The sequence below is a fragment of the Mastigoproctus giganteus genome, chromosome 7 (genome assembly GCF_048544385.1).
Source record: "Mastigoproctus giganteus isolate SK-2022 chromosome 7, ASM4854438v1, whole genome shotgun sequence".
Classification (NCBI taxonomy): domain Eukaryota; kingdom Metazoa; phylum Arthropoda; class Arachnida; order Uropygi; family Thelyphonidae; genus Mastigoproctus; species Mastigoproctus giganteus.
This window is the reverse complement of record NC_143581.1, coordinates 83,220,035-83,245,980: the sequence shown is the minus strand read 5'-3', so window position 1 is coordinate 83,245,980 and position 25,946 is coordinate 83,220,035. Positions and strand designations below refer to the sequence as shown.

The following is a 25,946-nucleotide window of genomic DNA, read 5'->3' as shown; positions in this document are numbered from 1 at the left end:
TTATTATGATGTGGTCACAAAGGAACTGGATGCAAAAAATAATTTTGATATCATATACTTGGATTTCAGGAAAGCTTTTGACACTGTTGCGCATGGAAGACTACTGTACAAATTGGAGCAGAATGGTATTAAGGGTAAGTTGCTACAATGGATAAAAGGATGGTTAAGTGGGAGAAGACAGAGGGTGGTAATCAATGGGTGCTGCTCTTCGTGGACTAATGTTATTAGTGGAGTCCCACAGGGTTCGGTGTTGGGTCCACTGTTGTTTTGTGTATTTATCAATGATATTGATGAAGGTATATCAGGCTTAATGTCGAAGTTTGCAGATGACACAAAGGTTGGCAGGGTTGTTAATGACAGTAATGGCAGTGTGCTACTGCAATAGGATCTAGATAATTTGGGCAGATGGGCTAAGAAGTGGCAACTGAAGTTCAACCTTGACAAATGCAAAGTACTGCATATGGGTAGAAATAACCCCAGAGAAACGTACCAACTGTGTGGTACTACACTTAAGGTGGTAGAAAATGAAAAAGACCTGGGAGTAATTGTGCAGTCAGATATGAAGTTTTCTGAGCAGTGCAGACAGGCTGCTAGGGCGGGTCATGGGGTTTTGTCAATGATATATAGGAATTTTGCTAGCAGGGAAAAGGAGGTGATTGTCCCTCTGTATAAGGCAATGGTCAGGCCACGCCTTGAGTACTGCGTACAGGTCTGGAGGCCTCATTTTAGGAAGGATGTAGATTTGCTTGAGCGTGTACAGAGAAGAGCAACACGATTGGTGAGGGGAATGAAGCGATTCTCTTACCAAGAGAGGCTTAAGTTCTGCAAATTGCAGTGGCTGGAGACTAGGCACCTGCGCGGTGATCTGATTGAGGTCTATAAGGCCTTGAATGGGTTGAGCACGCTGAATTCTGATGGGATCCTTCCACTTGTTCAGATTACCAACCTACGGGGACATAAGTTCAAATTAAGAAAGGACAGATGTAGAATAGATGTGCGGAAATTTGCCTTTAGCCAGCGGGTGGTTAATTGCTGGAACAAACTTCCATCTGTCGTAGAAGTTGATAGGTTAAATAAATTTAAGGAGGAACTGGACAGGCATTTGGAGGGAATGGTGTGATTTTTTTTTTTTTTTTTTTTTGGCTGATGGTGCATAAGCTCCTACACTTGCTTTCTTGCATCATGTGCCAATACTACTACTACTACTACCACCACCCCCAAGTCCCTTTCATTCTCTACCACTGTCAGTGTAGTACCACAGAGTTGATACGTTGCTCTGGGGTTGCTGTTTCCCATGTGTAGTACTTTACATTTGTCAATGTTAAACTTCATTTGCCACCTCTCAACCCATCTGCTCAACCTTTCCAGATCCTGTTGCAGCAGCATAGTGTCAGTAGTGCCCTTGACAACCCTGCCTACCTTTGTATCGTCTGCAAACTTGGACATTAAACTTGATATACCATCATCAATATCATTTATAAATACAGAAAACAATAATGGACCCAACACTGAGCCCTGAGGAACTCCACTAATAACATTAGACCACGATGAGCAGTGTCCATTGATTACCACTCTGTCTTCTCCCCCTCAACCACCCCTTTATCCATAGCAGCAATTTGCCTCCAATGTCACACTGCTCCAATTTGTGTAGTAGTCTTCCATGTGCAACAGTATCAAAAGCCTTTCTAAGATCCAAGTATATAATATCAAACTTATTCCCTGCATCCAGTTCTTTTGTGACTGCATCATAGTATCCAATCAAATTGGTCAGGCAAGACTTCCCCTTAACAAAACCATGCTGTGTCCGAGCTATAACTGAAGTCTTGTCTAAATGATCCTGCAGTGCTTCTTTAACCAGTGCCTCCATTAATTTTCCTGGAACAGAAGTTAAGCTCACAGGTCTATAATTACTTGTGTCTGTCTTTGATCCTCCTTTGTGAATTGGGGTCACATTTGCACATTTCCAGTCTATGGGTACCTCCCCTGAGTCGAAGGAAGTTCTCATAATTATGGCTAAGGGTTTGCTTACTTCCTTTGCTGCCTCCGTTAATATAACTGGATAGATCCCTTCCACCCCGGGTGCCTTTCTTGTGTTTATCTTCAACAACCTCTCCTCCACCTTACTCTCAGTTATTTCAAGATTCTGTAGCTTACTGCTAGAGTTGAATACACCTCTGGCATTCCCCTCGCTGAATAACTCCTCATGTGTGAATGTCGATGCAAAATATTCATTTAGTTTGTTAGCTACCTGAGCGGGATCATCAACAGTTGACCCATCAATATCAAGTGGACCAATCTGATTCATCCCCTTCCTTCTAGAGTTTACATAAGTAAAGAACTCTTTGCTGTTTTTCTTTGCATCCCTTGCCAAGGATTTCTTGTAATCTGCCTTCGCCTGCCTAACCTCCTTTGTAACTTGGTTGCATATCAACTTGTATCTATCATAGGCTTCTGTGTCATGTGTTAATTTGTAAGTATCCCATGCATTTTTCTTCTCTGCCATATGCCTCATTATTTCATCTGACATCCATTTTGGCCTAAACCTTGAACAATATTTCTTAGTTGGTATGTAAAGCCTAGTAGCTTCCAAGATAAGTTCTTTGAATGCTTCCCATTTTGAATTTGCTGTTGGTAACATCAGTTGGTCCCACTGTATAGATTTTAAATACTGTCCCAGTCCATCGTAGTCGCCTTTACGGAAGCAATAACCGTTCCCTTTACCCCTAATGGTAGTTACCTCTCTGAGTAAATCCCACTTCAGCACACTGTGATCACTGCCACCTAGTGGTTCATTTATCTGCAGATTCTTAATGCATGAAGAATCACTTCTGATAATCAAATCAAGAGTATTACTCCCTCTAGTTGCCTCCCGAACATGCTGATGTAGAAAACAATCATCCAATAAATCCACAAAAGCCCTGCTAGTGTGTGAGTGACCAGCCCCCAAATTCCAGTCAATATCTGGGAAATTAAAATCCCCCATTATAAGACTTGCTGATTTACTGGCCCACTCTATTTCCCTGTACAATTTCTTATTATACTCGTCAGAGTCATTAGGGCTATAGCACACTCCTACTCTCAATTTTGATCTCCCAATGCTTATGTCACACCAAACTGACTCAACATTGCACTGTCCAGCGATGTTTACTGGCTTCACTTCCTTGGTGTTTATGTGTTTCTTCACTAATAGCATAACCCCTCCCCCCTTCCTATCTTGTCTATCCTTTCTGTAGACGTACTCCCCAAATTGCAGTTCTGCATCCCTTATATCTGTGTGACACCATGTCTCTGATATCCCAACAATATCTGCCTTTGATGTTTTGAGCAATACCTCAAATTCATCAAATTTATTTACTAAACTCCTAGCATTGGTGTACACGCAAGTATACCTGCACCTGTTTCTATTCTTAGCTACCCTAACACAACCCATGTGTTTACTTGTACCGCAATGGCTCCCAGCAGTCTCTGAAATATCATGCATCGTGTTTTTCAGGCTTCTGCTCATTCTAATAGAAGCAGTGCAAGAATCTCTTTCACCTTTGCCAGTGGCTACTGTCAATCTATTGGTCTTTGTCTCCCCCCCAAGCTAGCAGTTTTCCAACCCACCTAACACTGCCTCGATAGCATCAGCAAATATTCTTGCACCCTTTCTATTTAAGTGCATCCCATCCCTGTAGAAGCAATCTCTCCTGTTAACAAGTACAGTCCAGGCTGAAAAAAATTCTACCCTTTGAGCCTTGCACAATCTTTCCAGGGCCGAATTGATCGACAAGGCTCTCATCATATACTCCCTCCTATCGTGTCTGGGCAGAATTGCAGACACTTTCAAATTCAACCCTAATTCTCGGCTTTTGTTGAACAGTGACCTGTACTTGTTAAGTAATTCTGCCGGTGGCCTCCGTAATTGTGGCCTAAAATGTGGGCTCCTCCGTAAAATTTTAAGAAGGTTGTTCTTTTGGTGCCAACAGGAGTAAGGAGATTAGCATCAGTAGTTTTAAGAAAGCATCTTATGCAGCACTAGCAAAAAAAAATAAAAATACAATGTCACCTGCCCATCCCCTCCAATAGTTTGACTGGTTTTCCCCATGAATTCATTTCCACAAAAACTGATGGAAGTTTGTAATAACAATCAACTACCCCCATTCCCATTAGCTGAGACTTCCATGCAGTTGTCATGCGATCATCCTTTGGCACTTTGAATTTATCCCTCCCAGATGCAGCGCCTCTGTAGTCAGGTGGGGAGGAGCAGCAGTGCGTAGCACATGCTTCTTGATTGGAACGGGGTTTGAGCCCATGACCACCAAATATGGAGGATGCGGAAAGGTCAGGGAATGATCACCGCTAATCACCGGGAGCAATATGGCCTTAGTTGCTAATGCTCCTAAAAACCAAATAACAACATCCTCCCATATGCTGCATGTGGACCCTCTTTGTAGGAGCACGCTTTTGTTCCCCTCATCAATCTTTTTGACATTCTCTGTACCTGTTCTATCAGTTCTACCTCCTTTGTAAAATGTGGCCTCCTGACCTGTATGCAGTACTTAAGATGTGGCTTAGCCATTGCCTTATAAAATGGGATAATCACCTTATCCTTTCTGGAAAAATTCCTGTATATCATTGACAAAACCCAATGAGCTGGCCTGGCATATTGTGTGCACTGCTCAGAGAGCTTCATATCCAACTGCATAATTACCTTCAGTTCATTTTTCACTAACCTAACCTTCGTTTTTTGCTAACCTAAGTACTACAGTCTCTGGGATTACTGCTACCCATTTGCAGTACCTTGCATTTGTCATTGATAAATAACCTTCAATTGCCATTTCTCAGCCCATCTGCTTAATTTTTCTAGATCTGGTTTCAGCAGCATACCTTGATTACTGTCATTAACCACCTTGCTAACCTTTGTCATCTGTAAACCTAGACATTAAGCTTGACACCATCAGTTAACTCCTGGCATGTAGCCATGAAGGAAGTTGTGTATAGCAATGTGCCTTCTGTATACAATAAAGTGTTCTTCTGATACAGGGATTCTCAATGGGGCAAAAACATGGGTATTACAATGGTTAGTGGCTCTCCAAAGTTCAACCCTACCCGACGACATCTTATTACTTAATATTTAATTTCTCTCATTGGGTTTTCTTTTCCCCTGAGACAACTGCTTTTTAACATAGGTATATTATATTAGGAGTGAATGAGAAATTTTGATAAAAGGAAGATAGTGGGTGTGATTTAATTCAACCACCTTTGCTTTTCATAGGCATTAAATGCCTAAGTGCTTTCAGAGATAATCTCTCCATAATCCTTGGCGTTTGTGACTTTTTGACAGCTGCTACCTTGTCAGTGGTGTTTATTTATTTATGCTTTTGTTTCATCGGTCAATATGTGAGGCATGGATGGGATGAGGAAATGTTTCAGTCTATTGTTTCTACGTTCTAAGTAGCAATTAGTATTGATTTATTGTTTCCTTGTGGAAGTTTTATTTTTGATCCACAGTACTTTTGTGAGTGACATGGGCTATTTGAGTTAAATAATAATAGTTTATATTTTATTATTTAATTCTTTCTAGTTATTTAACCCGTCATCAATCATGTAAAGTACTGAAAATAAAAAGTGTCTACAGTATTTGGATGAATATCTAGCTTATGGTTTTATTGAAAGCCCATTCGACTCAACAGTCTGTTTCTTATGTGTAATAGTTCTTTTTCAAATGAGGCTAAGAAGCCATCAAGACTTTTAGATCACCTAAAAAGGAAACATCCTGATAAAGTTGGTAAACATATCAAATATTTAAAAAATTTAGAACAGAATTTTGAGCAACATAACACTGCCTCCTTATTTAAGAACACACAAACAAATGACAGTGGAATGATTGCACCCGACAAAATTGCAGAAATCATTACAAAAACTGGTAGTGCTCAACAGTTGAAACTTATATGACCCACATTAGAGACTAATTTCAACAGTGATGCATCAAAATCCTAAAAGTATTTTAAAACCTTTACCATTGAGCAACGATTTAATTCGAAGATGAATCGATGAAATGTCAATTAACATTGAAGACCAACTAATTGGCAAACTAAAAATGAGAAAATTTTCTATTTAGTTGGATGAATCCACAGTTACTGACAATAAGTCCCTTTTAATGGCATATATTCATTATTTCTATGATGATTGTAAATTGCAAGAAGAGATATTGTTTATAAAATCTATAGACTGTGGTGGAGCATCCATTTTTGCTGCTGTAAAAACATGGTTTGATGAAAAACAAGTACCATTGGAAAATTTGGTGTCCTGTGCCATTAGCATTAGTAGAGGCATTTGATGCAAGAAAGCAAGCTTATGCAGCATCAGCCCAAAAAAAAAAAAAAAAAAAAAAACCCACTTCCACTTCACCCCTCTATTCGTTCAAAATACCTGTCCAGCTGAGCCTTAAACTTATTTAGGCCATCAACCTCCACCACAAGGGATGGAAGTCTGTTCCACCAACCAACCACCCGCTGGCTAAAGGCAAATTTCCGCACGTCTATCCTACATCTGTCTTTCCTCAATTTGAATTTATGCCCTCTCAGGTGATTTTCCTGAGCTAGAGGAAGAATCCCATCAGCATTGAGCATGCTTAAACCATTCAAGGCTTTATACACCTCTATCAGATAACCTCGCTGGTGCCTAGTCTCCAGACACTGTAATTTGCAAAACTTAAGCCTTTCTTCGTAAGAGCACCCCTTTGTTCCATTCACTAATCTTGTTGCCCTTCTCTGTACTCGTTCCAGCAGCTCTACATCCTTCTTGAAATGAGGCTTCCAGACCTGTATACAGTACTCTAGGTGTGGCCTGACCATCGCCTTATACAATAGAATAATCACCTCCTTATTCCTGCTGGAAAAATTCCTGTATATCATTGACAATACTCCATGAGCTACTCTTTCAGCCCGTCTGCACTGCTCAGAGAACTTCATATCTGCCTGCACAACCACCCCCAAGTCCCTTTCATTCTCTTCCACTGTCAGTGTAGTACCACAGAGTTGATACGTTGCTCTGGGGTTGCTGTTTCCCATGTGTAGTACTTTACATTTGTCAATGTTAAACTTCATTTGCCACCTCTCAGCCCATCTGCTCAACCTTTCCAGATCCTGTTGCAGCAGCATAGTGTCAGTAGTGTCCTTGACAACCCTGCCAACCTTTGTATCGTCTGCAAACTTGGACATTAAGCCCGATATACCATCATCAATATCATTTATAAATACAGAAAACAATAATGGACCCAACACTGAGCCCTGAGGGACTCCACTAATAACATCAGTCCACGATGAGCAGTGTCCTTGATTACCACTCTCTGTCTTCTCCCCCTCAACCACCCCTTTATCCATAGCAGCAATTTGCCTCCAATGTCACACTGCTCCAATTTGTGTAGCAGTCTTCCATGTGCAACAGTATCAAAAGCCTTTCTAAGATCCAAGTATATAATATCAAAGTTATTCCCTGCATCCAGTTCTTTTGTGACTGCATCATAGTATCCAATCAAGTTGGTCAGGCAAGACTTCCCCTTAACAAAACCATGCTGTGTCTGAGCTATAACTGAAGTCTTGTCTAAATGATCCTGCAGTGCTTCTTTAACCAGTGCCTCCATTAATTTTCCTGGAACAGAAGTTAAGCTCACAGGTCTATAATTACTTGTGTCAGCCTTTGATCCTCCTTTGTGAATTGGGGTCACATTTGCACATTTCCAGTCTATGGGTACCTCCCCTGAGTCCAAGGAAGCTCTCATAATTATGGCTAAGGGTTTGCTTACTTCCTTTGCTGCCTCCTTTAATATAACTGGATAGATCCCATCCACCCCGGGTGCCTTTCTTGTGTTTATCTTCAACAGTTTCTCCTCCACTTTACTCCCAGTTATTTCAAGATTCTGTAGTTTACTGCTAGAGTTGAATACACCTCTGGCATTCCCCTCGGTGAATAACTCCTCATGTGTGAATCTCGATGCAAAATATTCATTTAGTTTGTTAGCTACCTGAGCAGGATCATCAACACTTGACCCATTAATATCAAGTGGACCAATCTGATTCATCCCCTTCCTTCTAGAGTTTACATAAGTAAAGAACTCTTTGCTGTTTTTCTTTGCATCCCTTGCCAAGGATTTCTCGTAATCTGCCTTCGCCTGCCTAACCTCCTTTGTAACTTGGTTGCATATCAACTTGTATCTATCATAGGCTTCTGTGTCATGTGTTAATTTGTATGTATCCCATGCATTTTTCTTCTCTGCCATATGCCTCATTAGTTCATCTGACATCCATTTTGGCCTAAACCTAGAACAATATTTCTTAGTTGGTATGTAAAGCCTAGTAGCTTCCAAGATAAGTTCTTTGAATGCTTCCCATTTTGAATTTGCTGTTGGTAACATCATCAGTTGGTCCCACTGTATAGAATTTAAATACTGTCTCAGTCCATCGTAGTCGCCTTTACGGAAGCAATAACCCTTCCCTTTACCCCTAATGGTAGTTACCTCTTTGAGTAAATCCCACTTCAGCACACTGTGATCACTGCCACCTAGTGGTTCATTTATCTGCAGATTCTTAATGCATGAAGAATCACTGCTGATAATCAAATCAAGAGTATTACTCCCTCTAGTTGCCTCCCGAACATGCTGATGTAGAAAACAATCATCCAATAAATCCACAAAAGTCCTGCTAGTGTGTGAGTAACCAGCCCCCAAATTCCAGTCAATATCTGGGAAATTAAAATCTCCCTTTGATGGCGTTACTTCCATAGTTGGAAGACAAAGGTTTTATATCCCACCTAAAGTAAGTGTGTCCCAAAGTTCTTGCAATACACTGCAATGTGCACTGCCATTATCTGGTTACAAAAAATATTAGTTGTGTTCTTTATCAGTTTCTCAGTATAGTTATTAAAACCTTCAATAAAATAAATTTTTTCAGAAATTTTTTTTATTGATAATGAAGAACAGTATGTGAGGCTTCTTTTAGATACAGAAGTCAGATGGCTTTCTAAAGGAAACTTTCTAACAAGATTTGTAAACCTTTTTGATATGATAATTAGTTTTTTAGAAAGAAAAGGTTAGACAGATTTAGCAAAGGAGATCAGCAAACATAAAAACAACATATACTATAAGGCTTGAATTTTTAAAAAACTTAATGAAGTATCACTTCAACTTCAAGGGAAATTAATTACAGTGATATACTGCAAACGTGCATTAAAAGCCTTCACTGAAAAACTGGAAATATTTGAAAGCAATTTAATGAGAAAACAGTTTCATGGTATGCAAGAGTTAGCTGAAATCAATGAATCTCTCACTGAGAATGATCTTAAGAATTATTCAAATCACCTGTGTTCTTTAAAAGGTGAAATTTTCAGATTTATTTTCTTTTGAAGTGAAGCCATGGAAGTTCGATCCAACTAGATGCAATGCCAGGTCTGCTAGTGAAGATTTTCAAGAACTTATTGAATTAAAATGTAACAAAGAATGCAAATATAAATTCGAAAAAGGTGGGATGGCTAAGTTGTGTGGATCAAAAATAACTAAACTTCTTTATCCAGTAATGTGGTTTGAAATGGCCAAAGTACTTGTTTGTTTTCCAATGTCTTATATGGTTTAAAGTGGTTTTAGTTCATAAATAAAATATTTACAAAGGAAAGACACAGAATTGATATACTTTCAAGAGGAGACATTGGAATTAAACTTACTAACATCATACCAAACATTGAACTTTTAGCTAAGAAGCATCAGGCTCAGGGATCCCATTGAATAAAAAGAATAAGTGTAAAGTATTTTCTTGTTTAAAATTTCATGGGGGCAATTAGAAAAAAAGTCTAAAGAAGCCCTTTAGGTGGTGATAATTAAAAAAAGATTGAGAAACACTGGTCTAATTAATCCCCAGGGGCTCACATCTGGTGAGTATGGGCTTGGCACACCCAGGGTTCTGAGCTGGATATCATCATTCTTCTCTTTCTTGGTGATTCCCTTCTACTTTTGACTCTCTCTCAGGGTAACTCAGGAATTTTTTTTTTTTTTTTTTTTTCCTGGTGCAGCATAAGCCTCAAGCTTCCTTGCACCATATGGCTATTAATAATAATAATAAATAAAGTAAACAAGAGAATGGGCCCATCACTGAACCTGGGGCTCCCCTAATAACATTACTCTATGAAGAGCACCATCAATTCATAACTTTGAGGTGGTTATTGTTGGCTACTCTCTTGTCAGGGAAATGGGAAATATGTTGTGCAAAAAGGATAATTGGAATAGGACCAAGGTATGTCTGCTGGGGACAAAAGTTGATGTGGAACAGATGTCATCTTTAAAGGGTGCAAGATGTGATATTGTTATATATGTTGGCACTAATAGGAGTAGGAGATCTGCAGACTTAATTAAGGATAGGACAGGACATTTTGAAAAAAAGTTGAGTTAGGGTTAAATATGAAAGTGTATGCAATTCTGCCCACACAAGATGAGAGAGAGAGAGAGAGAGAGAGAGAGAGAGAGAGAGAGAGAGAGAGAGAGAGAGAGTGTTAATGATAAGAGCCTTGTTAATCAATTTGGACAGATTGTGCAAGGCTCATGGGGTAGAATTGTTCTTAGCATGGAAGTTTTTCTGGAAGTAATCCTTCAGATTAGCTATCACTGTTTTCTGTTGCTCAATGAGATCTATCAGGCCCCTTTTTACCTCTTTCTGAGCTGTTGTCATTCTCTCCACGGCTGACCTTGGGTGGTGTTGCTGGCTCTTGGTCATCATTGCCCCTGTCTTTCTCATGATATCGTCCAGCTCTGTGTTAGTTCAATCTATGATCCCCAAGGAATATGTTAGCACTGTGACTGCATAGGTTTTTATGGCTTTAACTGTTTTCCTTCAATTCAGCTTTTCTTTGAGCAGGCTTCTGTGTCTCTGATGGTAAAATTTGGTCAGGCAAGCCTTGATTTCCTTGTGTTCTAATTGCTAAGCTGGCATCATCTCCAGGTATTTGTAGGTATCTTTGTGTGTCGTGGCTTTGATCTCTTTACTAGGCTGCAGCTCGTAGTTTTGGCCAGCTCATTTACCCTGATGCAATCTGTGGGTCTAGATTTGTCTAGGCCAAATTCCATCTTGATATCATTGCTGAATTCTTCGGTGATTTGGAGTAGTTTCTGGGGATAGATACTTCTCAGTTGCTGCTGTTGAGTATGGTGGATAGTGGGTTGAGTGCTAGACAGAACCATAGTGAGCTCAGGGCACCTCCCTGAAAGATCCCTCTCCTGATGAGGATCAGTCTGGTTGTGATGTTCTCGACTTTATTGGTGGTACTCCAGTTTGCCATGGGTGCTTCTAGGGAGTTTGTCACTGTTGAATTGACTTTGTAAGTCTTCAGCGTCTGTTAGCCAGCTGTGGGGCACAGAGTCAGAGGTCTTGCTGTAATCGACATAGACCATGTACAGGTTGACACTTCTTGTCAGACTGCTCTAACTGCGGCATCGTGGTTAATTGTTCCTTGCATCCTTTGCTCATTCGCTTGCATCCTTTTTGCTGTTCGCCCATTATGTTCTGGCTGTCCAAGTGGTCTAGTATCTTCTTTGTTATGCAGCTGGTCTCCCAATGATCTTATACATCATTGGGAGACAGGTGATTGGCCTGTATTTCACTGGGTTTCTTGTATTTTGGTCTTCAACCTTCAGATGTGTGATTCCTTGAGTGAGAAATTCTGGGATTATCTCTGGGTGCCTTATCATTTGGGTGAACTGCTCTGCTAGGTGCTTTTGTGTGCAAGTGAGCTTCTTGTACCAGTAGTTGTGGATGTTATCTTTTCCTGGGAGTTCATGAGTTGTGGGAATTCCTGATCAACTGTTTTACTTCTTCCTCCCGAATCTCCCACTCTCTCATCTCTTATATGTCCTTGTTTTTTTTTCTGTTCTACTTCTATCCAGGGAGCTTGGCTGTTATGTCTTACTGCACTGCTCCATACGTGCCCCAGAACTCATCAATCGTCTTCTGCTTGGGTGGTCCGTTTCCTTCTTTCCCATCTTCTCCGAGACTCCCGTAGTGGGCTCTGTGGCTTTTGTTGAAGATTCGGATGTTTATTTTCCTCTGGAGATCTCTTTGTATCGGCATAGTCTCTTTCTGAGTGCGAGTAGGTTCTGCTTCAGTTTCCAAGTATTTTTCTGTTCTTTGATTTTTGTTCTTGTGTTGTGGACTCTTATCTCTCTTGAGGATGCTCTTCACTTTTCCAATCATTTTCTTACTCCCATTACCCCATTCGTACTGGGTCAATTGGCCTATCTTGGCTCTCACATCTTCTATCTTCTGCTGAAGTCTTCTCTCCCAAGCTGGTGGTTCCTTCTTTTTTCGGTTCGTCTGCTGCTGGTCTCTCGTTTCTCTTCCATTAATATTGTGACTGCTATGACAGCACAGTATACGGCTGTGTGGATGGCCTCCAGTGTTGCACCATTGTTGTTGAGGTAGTGTTGTGGTATTTATCGATTGAGATGGTCTGTGACTCTCCATAGGATTCTAATTGGGTCTCTGCTTCAGTCTCACGTGGGTCTTTGTGGGGTCCATTCCTTTGAATTCTGTTAGGGCCTTCCACTTGTCTTCCATTCTGAATATTATGACGTCGTTTATTTCCACTTCAGCTGCTCTGGGTTGTATTTCTTCTTGCTTTTCCTCCTCTGGTTCCGTGTTGTCCCTATTCGTTGTTCTTTCTAGTTGATTGCTCATGTCCTGCTTGATTTTTTTTCCAAGTTTGCAGGAGCTATCAGGTTCATCACGACGATGGCCCTCTGGTCTGCTATTTGCTTTTCGGTGACCTGAATATCCGGGAATCGTTCCAACCACTTGGTATGTAGTCTTGACCCGTACAGTGTCATATCGGTCTCTAGCTTGGTTATGTCGTGTGCTTGCATGATGAATGTATTCATTTTGATGCTCCACTTCATGCATTGGTGTTTTCTTCCTTTCTGGGTGGTCACTGGCACATTTGCATATAGGAAGCACTTTCAGTTGGTTGGGCTGGATGGTCTTGTCCTCTTGCGATAACCATTCGGGCTACAGCACCACTTGCTCCATTGTCTTCCTTGGAAGACTGTCTCTGACTTTTTGAGCTGACCCCTCTGCCTAAGGCCTGAACACAAGTGACTTTATCCTGCGCCACACTTGATGCAGTATGATTATTTCTCTTCATCATCATCCATCTTCGTCCATCTATGGAGATGGACCTGTTAGCTTTGGCTTATGTCTAGTGGTATTGTTCGTTCTTGGGAGTGGCACCAGATGGTGCCATTATCTGCCTTAGCTGTCACTTTGACCTTGAGGAAGGTGACTCCGCTAAAGCAACTTTCATGATGTTTATTTTATTTATTATTATTATACCGGCCTCCCAGTGTGATGGCAATGCTTCTGCCAAGGCAGGAGTTGAGAACGGGTGCATCAGGCTGGTAGCCCAGTGTCATAACCACTATGCCATTGTACCCCCCCCCCTATTATTATTTAGTTTAGGAAAACTCCAGACGTGAAAGGTATTAGAACCTACAGTACTTAGTACTGTGCACAAGTTGAAGGCTGAGAAGACAAAATGCTTGTTGACATTAAGCTTAAATTTATGGAGATTATAATTTTTGAGAAATACATGTGAAAGAAAAGGGTTTCGTTTCAAAGTACAGAAATAAAGGGATAAATGAGGAAGAGGAAACATTAGTTTTGGGAATTTGAAGATGCACAATGAATGGATGCTGACTGGTTGAGGCACATATTTGCACTGGTTTGGAAAACAGTGGTAGAATTAGATGCCAATTCAGAAAAGTGCCCATGGAAGTATCTCTAGAAAAGTAGCAGAAACTGGACTTCTTGGACAGTGTGTACAGGCTTTGTAAGAGATGGATCATTAATTAATCTGACTGCCTTCTTTTGAATGAGTCTGGAAGCTTGAGAGAAGTATGTGGGCATCATCCCAAATGTGGGAATGGCATTCCATGGAAGAGCAGATTTGAGATTTCTACATAGTTGCTTAAAAGAAAAGTAATGCTAAAAGCAAAAAAGAAAACCCAGTGTTTTTGATGCATAGGAAGTAATATGTTTGCTTCCTATGACAAGAGAGATTAGGTCAGGATAATCTTCAGTAGAAATATGTAATCTTATCTAGAAATCCATTTTCTTGGAAATGACTAGGAGTAGAGAAATAACACAAAACTTAGCATAGGAGTAGAGAAATAAGACAGGACTGAATTTTAGGAGGATTGAAGTTAACTAAATTTTCTTTGTCTCATTGGAGAATTAGCTGGAGATTGCCATTTAAGAAAATGGTGGTGGATATTTGTGTAGTTGAAGCTGTTTGTGCAGAACAAGGTTTCTCAAACTGGAAGGTGGAATGTAGTATGTGCTATCATAAGAGTGGAGATGGGATTTCCAGTTAGTGGAAGGACATCATTTGTAAAAAACAGGTGCCAGAGGACCTTTATAGTAAATTTGATCAAAAGCCCTAGGAGTGTCGAGAGCAACTGCTTGAGTTCGTCAAACTTTTCTGTTGAATTTGCCTAAAGAGAGTGACATAAACCACTGTATAGTCCATCTATTAGTACCAGTAGATTGACAGTGATAGAATACATATTAGTGGTCATTCATCAGATGGAAGGTTTCAAGATAGTTTAAGATATAGTTGGCAGTCGATGAATTTTTCCATTATGTTGTATAGAATAGAGGTAAGTAAAATGCTGTGATAATTGGTAAGGTGTTTGTTACCCTTTTAAGGGACCGGCTGACATGAGAAAATTTCCAAGCAGAAGGAAAAACACAAGTAGAATAAGAGGGTAAAGAGGCGACACAACAGGAGTATAGGTTTTGAGAACAAGTGGAGAAATGCTATCAGGACCTGAAGCTTTTGTGGCAACTGGATTGTAACATCCTTCCTATGGAAGACCACGGGATGCATTGAGTGGTGTACTGGGTGTGGTCAGAGGTAGTTACCAATATAGTTGATATAACAATTAGAAAAAAAAGTATGATGCTAGTAAGTTGGCATTATCTTTAGCCGAGAATACAATAAAACCATTAGGTTGTAATGAGATGGGAATATAAATTAGCGTTAGCATTAGTAGAGGCATTTGATGCAAGAAAGCAAGCTTATGCAGCATCAGCCAAAAAAAAAAAAAAAAACCACTTCCCCTTCACCCCTCTGTTCGTTTGAAATACCTGTCCAGCTGAGCCTTAAACTTATTTAGGCTATCAACTTCCACGACAAGGGATGGAAGTCTGTTCCACCAACCAACCACCCGCTGGCTAAAGGCAAATTTCCTCACGTCTATCCTATATCTGTCTTTCCTCAATTTGAATTTATGCCCTCTCAGGTGATTATTCTGAGCAAGAGGAAGAATCCCATCAGCATTGAGCATGCTCAAACCATTCAAGGCTTTATACACATCTATCAGATCACCTCGCTGGTACCTAGTCTCCAGACACTGTAATTTGCAAAATTTAAGCCTTTCTTCGTAAGAGCACTCCTTTGTTCCATTCACCAATCTTGTTGCCCTTCTCTGTACTCGTTCCAGCATCTCTACATACTTCTTGAAATGAGGCCTCCAGACCTGTATACAGTACTCTAGGTGTGGCCTGACCATTGCCTTATACAAGGGAATAATCACCTCCTTATCCCTGGTAGAAAAATTCCTATATATCATCGACAATACACCATGAGCTACTCTTGCAGCCCGTCTGCACTGCTCAGAAAACTTCATATCTGCCTACACAACCACCCCCAGGTCCCTTTCATTCTCTACCACTGTCAGTGTAGTACCACAGAGTTGATACATTGCTCTGGGGTTGCTGTTTCCCATATGTAGTACTTTACATTTGCCAATGTTAAACTTCATTTGCCGCCTCTCAGCCCATCTGCTTAACCTTTCCAGATCCTGTTGCAGTAGCATAGTGTCACAGTAGTGTCCTTGACAACCCTGCCAACCTTCGTATCGTCTGCAAACTTGGACATTAAGCTTGGTATACCATCATCAGTATCATTTATAAATACAGAAAACAATAATGGACCCAATACTGAACCCTGAGGAACTCCACTAATAACATTAGTCCACAATGAGCAGTGTCCATTGATTACCACTCGGTCTTCTCCCCCTCAACCATCCCTTTATCCATAGTAGCAATTTGCCTCCAGTGCCACACTGCTCCAATTTGTGCAGCAGTCTTCCATGTGCAACAATATCAAAAGCCTTTCTAAGATCCAAGTATATAATATCAAACTTATTCCCTGCATCCAGTTCTTTTGTGACTGCATCATAGTATCCAATCAAATTGGTCAGGCAAGACTTCCCCTTAACAAAACCATGCTGTGTCTGAGCTATAACTGAAGTCTTGTCTAGATGATCCTGCAGTGCTTCTTTAACCAGTGCCTCCATTAATTTTCCGGGAACAGAAGTTAAACTAACAGGTCTATAATTACTTGTGTCGCCCTTTGATCTTCCTTTGTGAATTGGGGTCACATTTGCACATCTCCAGTCCATGAGTACCTCCCCTGAGTCCAAGGAAGCTCTTATAATTATGGCTAAGGGTTTGCTTACTTCCTTTGCTGCCTCCTTTAATATAACTGGATAGATCCCATCCACCCCAGGTGCCTTTCTTGTGTTCATCTTCAACATTTTCTCCTCCACTTTACTCTCAGTTATTACAAGATTCTCTAGCTTACTGTTAGAGTTGAATACACCTCTGGCATTCCCCTCGCTGAATAACTCCTCATGTGTGAATGTTGATGCAAAATATTCATTTAGTTTGTTAGCTACCTGAGCAGGGTCATCAACAGTTGACCCATCGATATCAAGTGGACCAATCTAATTCATCCCCTTCCTTCTAGAGTTTACATAAGTAAAGAACTCTTTGCTGTTTTTCTTTGCATCCCTTGCCAAGGATCTCTCGTAATCTGCCTTCGCCTGCCTAACCTCCTTTGTAACTTGGTTACAGATCAACTTGTATCTATCATAGGCTTCTGTGTCACGTGTTAATTTGTATGTATCCCATGCATTTTTCTTCTCTGCCATATGCCTCATTAGTTCATCTGACATCCATTTAGGCCTAAACCTTGAACAATATTTCTTAGTTGGTCTGTAAAGCCTAGTAGCTTGCAAGATAAGTTCTTTGAATTCTTCCCATTTTGAATTTGCTGTTGGTAACATCATCAGTTGATCCCACTGTATAGAATTTAAATACTGTCTCAGTCCATCGTAGTCACCTTTACGAAAGCAATACCCCTTCCCTTTACCCCTAATGGTAGTTACTTCTTTGAGGAACTCCCACTTCAGAACACTGTGATCACTGCCACCTAGTGGTTCATTTATCTGTAGATTCTTAATGTATGAAGAATCACTACTGATAATCAAATCAAGAGTATTACTCCCTCTAGTTGCCTCCTGAACATGCTGATGTAGAAAACAATCATCCAATAAATCCACAAAAGCCTTGCTAGTGTGTGAGTGACCAGCCCCCAAATTCCAGTCAATATCTGGGAAATTAAAATCCCCCATTATAAGACTCTCTGATTTACTGGCCCACTCTATTTCTCTGTACAGTTTCTTATTATACTCATCAGAGTCATTAGGCCTATAGCACACTCCTACTCTCAACTTTGATCTCCCGATGCTTATGTCACACCAAACTGACTCGACACTGCACTGTCCAGCGATGTCGACTGGCTTCACTTCCTTGGATTTTATGTATTTCTTAACTAATAGCATAACCCCTCGTCCCTTCCTATCCTGTCTATCCTTTCTGTAGATATTGTACTCCCCAAATTCCAGTTCTGCATTCCTTATATCTGTGTGACACCACGTCTCTGAAATCCCAACAATATCTGCCTTTGATGTTTTGAGCAATAACTCAAATTCATCAAATTCAAATTCATAATTATGGCTAAGGGTTTGCTTACTTCCTTTGCTGCCTCCTTTAATATAACTGGATAGATCCCATCCACCCCAGGTGCCTTTCTTGTATATATCTTCAACAATTTCTCCTCCACTTTACTCTCAGTTATTACAAGATTCTCTAGCTTACTGCCAGAGTTGAATACACCTCTGGAATCTGTTCTTGGCGCATTATAGCCTTAGTAGCTAATGCGCCAATAAAATCAAAACAAACCAAACCAAACCTCTGGAATTCCCCTCGCTGAATAACTCCTCATGTGTGAATGTCGATGCAAAATATTCATTTAGTTTGTTAGCTACCTGAGCAGGATCATCAACAGTTGACCCATTGATATCAAGTGGACCAATGTGATTCATCCCCTTCCTTCTAGAGGTTACATAAGTAAAGAATTCTTTGCTGTTTTTCTTTGCATCCCTTGCCAAAGATTTCTCGTAATCTGCCTTCGCCTGCCTAACCTTCTTTGTAACTTGGTTACAGATCAACTTGTATCTATCATAGGCTTCTCTGTCACGTGTTAATTTGTATGTATCTCATGCATTTTTCTTCTCTGCCATATGTCTCATTAGTTCATCTGACATCCACTTAGGCCTAAACCTTGAACAATATTTCTTAGTTGGTATGTAAAGCCTAGTAGCTTCCAAGATAAGTTCTTTGAATGCTTCCCATTTTGAATTTGCTGTTGGTAACATCATCAGTTGGTCCCACTGTATAGAATTTAAATACTGTCTCAGTCCATCGTAGTCGCCTTTACGAAAGCAATAACCCTTCCCTTTTCCCCCTAATGGTAGTTACCTTTTTGAGTAAATCCCACTTCAGTACTCTGTGATCACTGCCACCTAGTGGTTCATTTACCTGCAGATTCTTAATGCATGAAGAATCACTACTGATAATCAAATCAAGAGTATTACTCCCTCTAGTTGCCTTCCGAGGCAACTAGAGGGAGTTGCGCATCCAATAAATCCACAAAAGCCTTGCTAGTGTGTGAGTGACCAGCCCCCAAATTCCAGTCAATATCTGGGAAATTAAAATCTCCCATTATAAGACACTCTGATTTACTGGCCCACTCTATTTCCCTGTACAGTTTCTTATTATACTCATCAGAGTCATTAGGCCTATAGCACACTCCTACTCTCAATTTTGATCTCCCAATGCTTATGTCACACCAAACTGACTCGACACTGCACTGTCCAGCAATGTCGACTGGCTCCACTTCCTTGGATTTTATGTATTTCTTAACTAATAGCATAACCCCTTCTCCCTTCCTATCATGTCTATCCCTTCTGTGGACATTGTACTCCCCAAATTCCAGTTCTGCATTCCTTATATCTGTGTGACACCACGTCTCGGAAATCCCCGCAGTATCTGCCTTTGATGTGATGTTTTGAGCAATACCTCAAATTCATCAAATTTATTTACTAAACTCCTAGCATTGGTGTACACGCAAGTATACATGCACCTGATCTTTTTCTTAGCTACTCTAACACAACCCATGTATTTACTTGTACCCCAATGATTCCCTGCAGTCTCTGAAATATTGTGCATCTTATTTTCCAGGCGGCGGCTCATTCCAATGGAAGGAGTACAAGAATCACTTTTACCTCTGCCAGTGGCTACTGTTAATCTATTAGTCCTTGCATCCCCACAGTCTAGCAGTTTTCTGACCCACCTAACACTGCCTCGATAGCATCAGCAAACATTCTTGCATTCTTTCTATTTAAGTGTATCCCATCCCTGTAGAAGCATTCTCTCCTGTTAACAAGTACAGACCAGGCTGAAAAAAATTCTACCTCTTGAGCCTTGCACAATCTTTCCAGGGCCGAATTGATCGACAGGGCTCATCATATACTGCCTCCTATCGTGTCTGGGCAGAATTGCAGACACTTTAAAATTCAACCCTAATTCACGGCTTTTTTTCAACAGTGACCTGTACTTGTTAAGTAATTCCGCCGGTCTCCTACTCTTAATATCATTAGTGCCAACGTGTACAACTATATCACCTTTTGTGCCCTTAAAAGGTGATATCCGCTCTACAACGTCATCATACTTTGCCTCTGGCAGACATACCCTGGTCCTGTTCCACCTATCAATGGACAGAAGTTGCAGCCACTAGCCTTGGCAAGAGTCGAGAATGTTCAGCTATTTGGACAAGAAACCAGTTTTATACTCATTGCCTTTTCAGATTTGAGTTTGGGTTGATTAATAACTATTTTACAGTTGTGAGCTGTAGTGTAGACATAAAATGAAGATGGAGGTTTGGATACAAGCCAGTTCAATGTATGGCGTTCTTGAACAGCTTTAGCACATTTATTGGAAAACCAAAGTTTAGATAAAGGAAGAGATATTATTATGGGTGTGGAATAAAGCATTACATCATTACAGGAATAATTTCACTGACATGACCAAGAAAAGAGAAACATAAATCAAGTGGATCATCCCACCTTAAATGCTTGTAATGCCAAACAAAACAAGGCTGATAATTGCCATTGGAGGCACCCCTGGGGAAGGGACCAAGTTGTGATGTGAGGTGATTTATTCCTTGTTATTTCATATTATAGGTAGCTTCTGCTTAATGTAAGGGATTCATTCCTGAAAACTCTGCATTATGTAAAAATTTGTGCTTGCTGGAGTTTTATTTAGTTTTTTTCTTTTCATTTTTTCAAGAAGTTTCAAGAAAATAAAAATATCACCACCAAACTTTATTTTTATTTACTATTAAAGAAACAATAATATGACAAAAACATTACAAAAAACTTTTATATATTGTATACATTTTGTTCATGTTTGTACAGTTTGTTCACAAACCTCTGGTGCATAGTAATATATTCTATAAATAGGGTACATGATACAAATCTGATAGTGAAAACCCTATCACTTCCAGATGATAGAAGATGTCTTCAAATCTTTATTCAGTAGTCAGAATATGTGCAGGGTGCTATAGATTGCAGCATAATCTGAAAACTATAAATCATGGCAAAATGTATCATAAAAATTCTATACTCTTGGTTTTATTGTCGATTGACAACTTTTGTATGAGGTGTTACCTGCATGGTTTTATCCTCTGGTGCCATTACACATTTCATACCATTGACCTTGCATGTGAAGCCCATGACTGGCACTTCATTTAGATTTCCTTGGGCTTTGTGTAAAACTTTCTCAAACCAGCTTCACTGCACCGTCATTGACTTTTGTTCTAGGTTTTGGCCAGGATGATTGCACAAGTAGTAGCAATGTTAGCAAATGATGCAAGAAAACAAACTTACATAGCATCAGCAAAAAAAAAAATAACATTTATTTGCATAAATAGTACTTCTTTTTGGCTGACCCATAACTATAACGTGTTTTTTTTTTGTTTTTTTTATTATTTATTTATTATTATATTTTTTTAATATTTATTTATTTTATTTTTATTTTTTTTATTTATTTATTTTATTATATTTTTTTAAGGTCCTTGCCACTGAAATCTCAGGAAATTAGGTGGCAGGACCTGCCAGAGTAAATAACTATAATACTGGTGTACCTGGTCTGCCTCCATGAGGCAGAGTGTGGACAAAGTTGGGTCCCATTAGGGGCCCAGTGGCTAAATGACCAGAGGAACAATGGTACATGACACTACACATGTACAAAATCCATACACTTTTAAACCTCTGGCATTGACAGTGTTCTGTTTCACACCCACAATGTATAGCACGCGGAGATGGGGGAAACCCCTGGTGCCGTTTGACACTAAACACACTCTACACTTCACCCATCCATACCCTTCAAGAATTTATCTAGTTTTTCCTTTAATTTATTCAGACCATCCACTTTCACAACAACAGATGGAAACCTGTTCCAACAATCAACCACCTGCTGTCTGAAGGCAAACTTCTGCACATCTAACTTGCAACCATCCTTCCTCAACTTGAATTTATGCCTCTTGTGTAGTCTCAACAAGAGGAAGAATGCTATTAACATTGATCTTGCTCATTCCATTCAAGGCCTTAAACACCTCGGTTAGTACAGGTGCCTAGTCTCCAGATGTTGCAATTTGAAGAACTGAAGCCTTTCTAGTTAAGAGTATCTTTTTGTTCCCTTCATCAATCTGGCTGCTCTTCACTGCACCCATTCCAGAAGATCTACATACTTACTTCCTAAAGTGAGACCTCCAAGAAGTAGGTGACCTTTATGAATTGTCTATACCATTACAGAACTCTAGTTCTGTTTGGTGGCTTCACTTTAAACCATATTCAGAATTTACACGTAAGATATCCTCTATCACCTGGAAGTGGCTCCAGATTTATATCATGAACCCTGTTTACTTATTCTTCTGCTTTACTCTTGTGAAGCATCACTGGACATGTGTTCATATGAACCTTAGAAAAGATATATATATATATAACACTTTTATGGCTCCAGAGAGCCCCTGTATTAAAATTAAAATTTTTGGTATTATTCATTTTTGTATAAGTAATCCTAGAATAACATACCAGTTGGGTGGTACCCTGTTGGTATGACCTAATAATTGTGGAATCTGACAGGAATGTCTCTATTGTATGAAACACAAGAAATGCTTATTTGACTGTTGACACTTTGTTGGGTTAATTTTTACATTGTACGATTTGCTATTATTACTAAAGGAATGAATTTTTCTGGGAGTGAATTTTTCCTATTTACATTTATGGTTTATTTGAAATTAAAAATTGTATGAGGAATGTTATAGTATGCTGTTAAATATGCTAATTTGTTTATTTAACAGATTTTAAAGAGGCTGTAATTATTGTAAAAGATGCCATTAATGAAGCAGATTTCATTGCTATTGATGCAGAACTCACAGGTATTAGCAAATGTTTACAAAGTTCACTGTAGTATATCTTTTATTTTGAATTAATATTATGTTAATTATCTTTAAAAATATAATTTGCTTTGTCATACAAGTACTAATTATTTTGTCAAAAACAGCCTCAAACATTAAAAAAATTTTTTAGTGTGTTGAATACAATGATATAATATGGTGATATATGTACTAAAACTAAGGTGAACTTCCTTCCATGCCCCCTTATTTTATTAGCCAAACAGTCAACCTGCTCGCAGGCTTCTGAGATTGTTTGGACCCCATTTTTTCCCTAGCTATATTACACACTAAAACCACTCCTTTTACTTTTATTCCCACATTACCTTTGAAGGTACAGTTCCCTACACCCAACTGCCCCAGTTTTTGTGTTAAAAATTCAAGAATCTGCTGATGGAAAAGGCCAAAATGAATCCCACTGTATGCATACCTGCAAACCAGGAATTTAGCAACACTAACCATTATGTTGGTAATATATTATGTAGTCTATTGTGTTTCTTGTGAGACACTAACATTAGAAAAAGAGTAACCTGGTATATGGAAAACAAGGTACTGTTAAATGATATCTAATGATTCTATTATTATTTCTTTTAATTTTGCATTAAGTACAGTTTGCATTTTTCTCAGTTACCTATAATGTTTATTTGAAATAGCCATAAGCTTGTATAGTACAATAACCTCCTCACATATACAAACATCATGCATTCAGTCAGTGCTGACAGGTTGTCAGGACAGTTTATGAGGTTTGTCAATGATAGCATTAGCATTAGTAGAGGCATATGATGCAAGAAAGCAAGCTTATGCAGCATCAGCCAAAAAAAAACAAAAAAAAAACCCACTTTCATTTCACCCCTCCATTAGTTCGAAATACCTGTCCAGCTGAGCCTTAAATTTATTTAGGCTATCAACTTCCACAACAAGGGATGGAAGTCTGTTCCACCAAACAACTACCCGCTGGCTAAAGGCAAACTTCCACACATCTATCCTACATCTGTCTTTCTCAATTTGAATTTATGCTCTCTCAGGTGATTATTCTGAGCAAGAGGAAGAATCCCATCAGCATTGAGCATGATCAAACCATTCAAGGCTTTATACACCTCTATCAGATCACCTCGCCGGTGCCTAGTCTCCAGACACTGTGTTGCAAAACTTAAGCCTTTCTTCGTAAGAGCAACCCTTTGTTCCATTCACTAATCTTGTTGCCCTTCTCTCTACTCGTTCCAGCAGCTCTACATCCTTCTTGAAATGAGGTCTCTAGACATGTATACAGTACTCAAGGTGTGGCCTGACCATTGCCTTATACAAGGGAATTATCACCTCCTTATCCCTGGTAGAAAAATTCCTGTATATCATTGACAAGACACCATGAGCTACTCTTGCAGCCCATCTGCACTGCTCAGAGAACTTCATATATGCCTGCACAATTACCCCCAGGTCCTTTTCATTCTGTGGTACTACACTGCGTGTTACTACACTGTCAGTGTAGTACCACAGAGTTGATACATTGCTCTGGGGTTGCTGTTTCCCATATGTAGTACTTTACATTTGTCAATATTAAACTTCATTTGCCACCTCTCAGCCAGGCACCTCCGTAGCCAGGTGGGAAGGAGCATCAGTGCTTAGTATACGCTTCTTGATTAGACCGGGGTTCGAGCCCGTCACCACCAAATACGGAGGATGTGGAAAGGTCAGGGAATGACCACCGCATATCCCTGGAGCAATATGGCCTTAGTTCCTAATGCTCCTAAATAACAAACATAACATAACATAAGCCACCTCTCAGCCCATCTGCTGAACCTTTCCAGATCCCGTTGCAGCAGCAGCATAGCGTCAGTAGTGTCCTTAACAACCCTGCCAACCTTTGCTTCATCTGCAGACTTGGACATTAAGCTTGATATACCATCATTAATATCATTTATAAATACAGAAAACAATAATGGACACAACACTGAACCCTGAGGGACTCTACTAATAACATTAGTCCACGATGAGCAGTGTCCATTGATTACCACTCTGTCTTCTCCCCTTCAACCATCCCTTTATCCATAGCAGCAATTTGCATCCAATGCCACACTGCTCCAATTTGTGCAGCAGTCTTCCATGTGCAACAGTATCAAAAGCCTTTCTAAGATCCAAATACATGATATCAAAGTTATTTCTTACATCCAGTTCTTTTGTGACTGCATCATAGTATCCAATCAAATTGTTCAGGCAAGACTTTCCCTTAACAGACCTTCAATTATAGCTGTGTTTGAGCTATAATTGAAGTCTTGTCTAGATGATCCTGCAGTGCTTCTTTAACCAGTGCCTTCATTAATTTTCCTGGAACAGAAGTTAAACTCACAGGTCTATAATTACTTGTGTCAGCCTTTGATCCTCCTTTGTGAATTGGGGTCACATTTGCACATCTCCAGTCTATGGGTACCTCCCCTGAGTCCAAGGAAGCTCTCATAATTATTGCTAAGGGTTTACTTACTTCCTCTGCTGCCTCCTTTAATATAATTGGATAGATCTCATCCACCCCAGGTGCCTTTCTTGTGTTTATCTTCAACAATTTCTCCTCCACTTTACTCTCAGTTATTACAAGATTAACTAGCTTACTGTCAGAATTGAAAACATCTCTGGCATTCCCCTCGCTGAATATCTCCTCATGTATGAATGTCAATGCAAAATATTCATTTAGTTTGTTAGCTACCTGAGCAGGCTCATCAACAGTTGAACCATCGATATCAAGTGGACAATCTGATTCATCCCCTTCCTTCTAGAGTTTACATAAGTAAAGAACTCTTTGCTGTTTTACTTTGCATCCTTTGCTAAAGATTTCTCGTAATCTGCCTTAACCTGCCTAACCACCTTTGTAACTTGGTTACAGATCAACTTATATCTATCATAGGCTTCTGTGTCACATGTTAATTTATATGTATCCCTGCATTTTTCTTCTCTGCCATATGTCTCATTAGTTCATCTGACATCCATTTAGGCTTAAACCTTGAACAATATTTCTTAGTTGGTAAAAAGTAAAGTGCAGCCATTATCAACCCACTGCAGGATGGAAGCCTCCTCAACAATTCATGCTGAGGGAAAATGGACCATAATCTGCCACGCTGGTCCAGTGCAAGTTGGCAGGTCGACCGTATTCAGCAGTCAGGGGCTTGAACCCCGGTCTACTCAAAGAGCGTATGCTACTGCACTCCCGCTCCTGCCCACTTGGCTACGGAGGCCTC

The 25,946-nt window shown here is 39.8% G+C and overlaps 1 protein-coding gene across 1 annotated transcript in view; it reads left to right on the top strand.

The window, feature by feature from the left end:
* Window positions 1-25,946, top strand: part of LOC150083034 (poly(A)-specific ribonuclease PARN-like) — a 504,128-nt gene that overhangs the window by 6,982 nt on the left and 471,200 nt on the right. Inside the window, exon 2 of the mRNA XM_090376989.1 lies at window positions 22,630-22,707. Within this exon, the coding sequence (XP_090233115.1) occupies window positions 22,630-22,707 (78 nt within the window). The remainder of the gene's footprint in view (window positions 1-22,629; window positions 22,708-25,946) is intronic.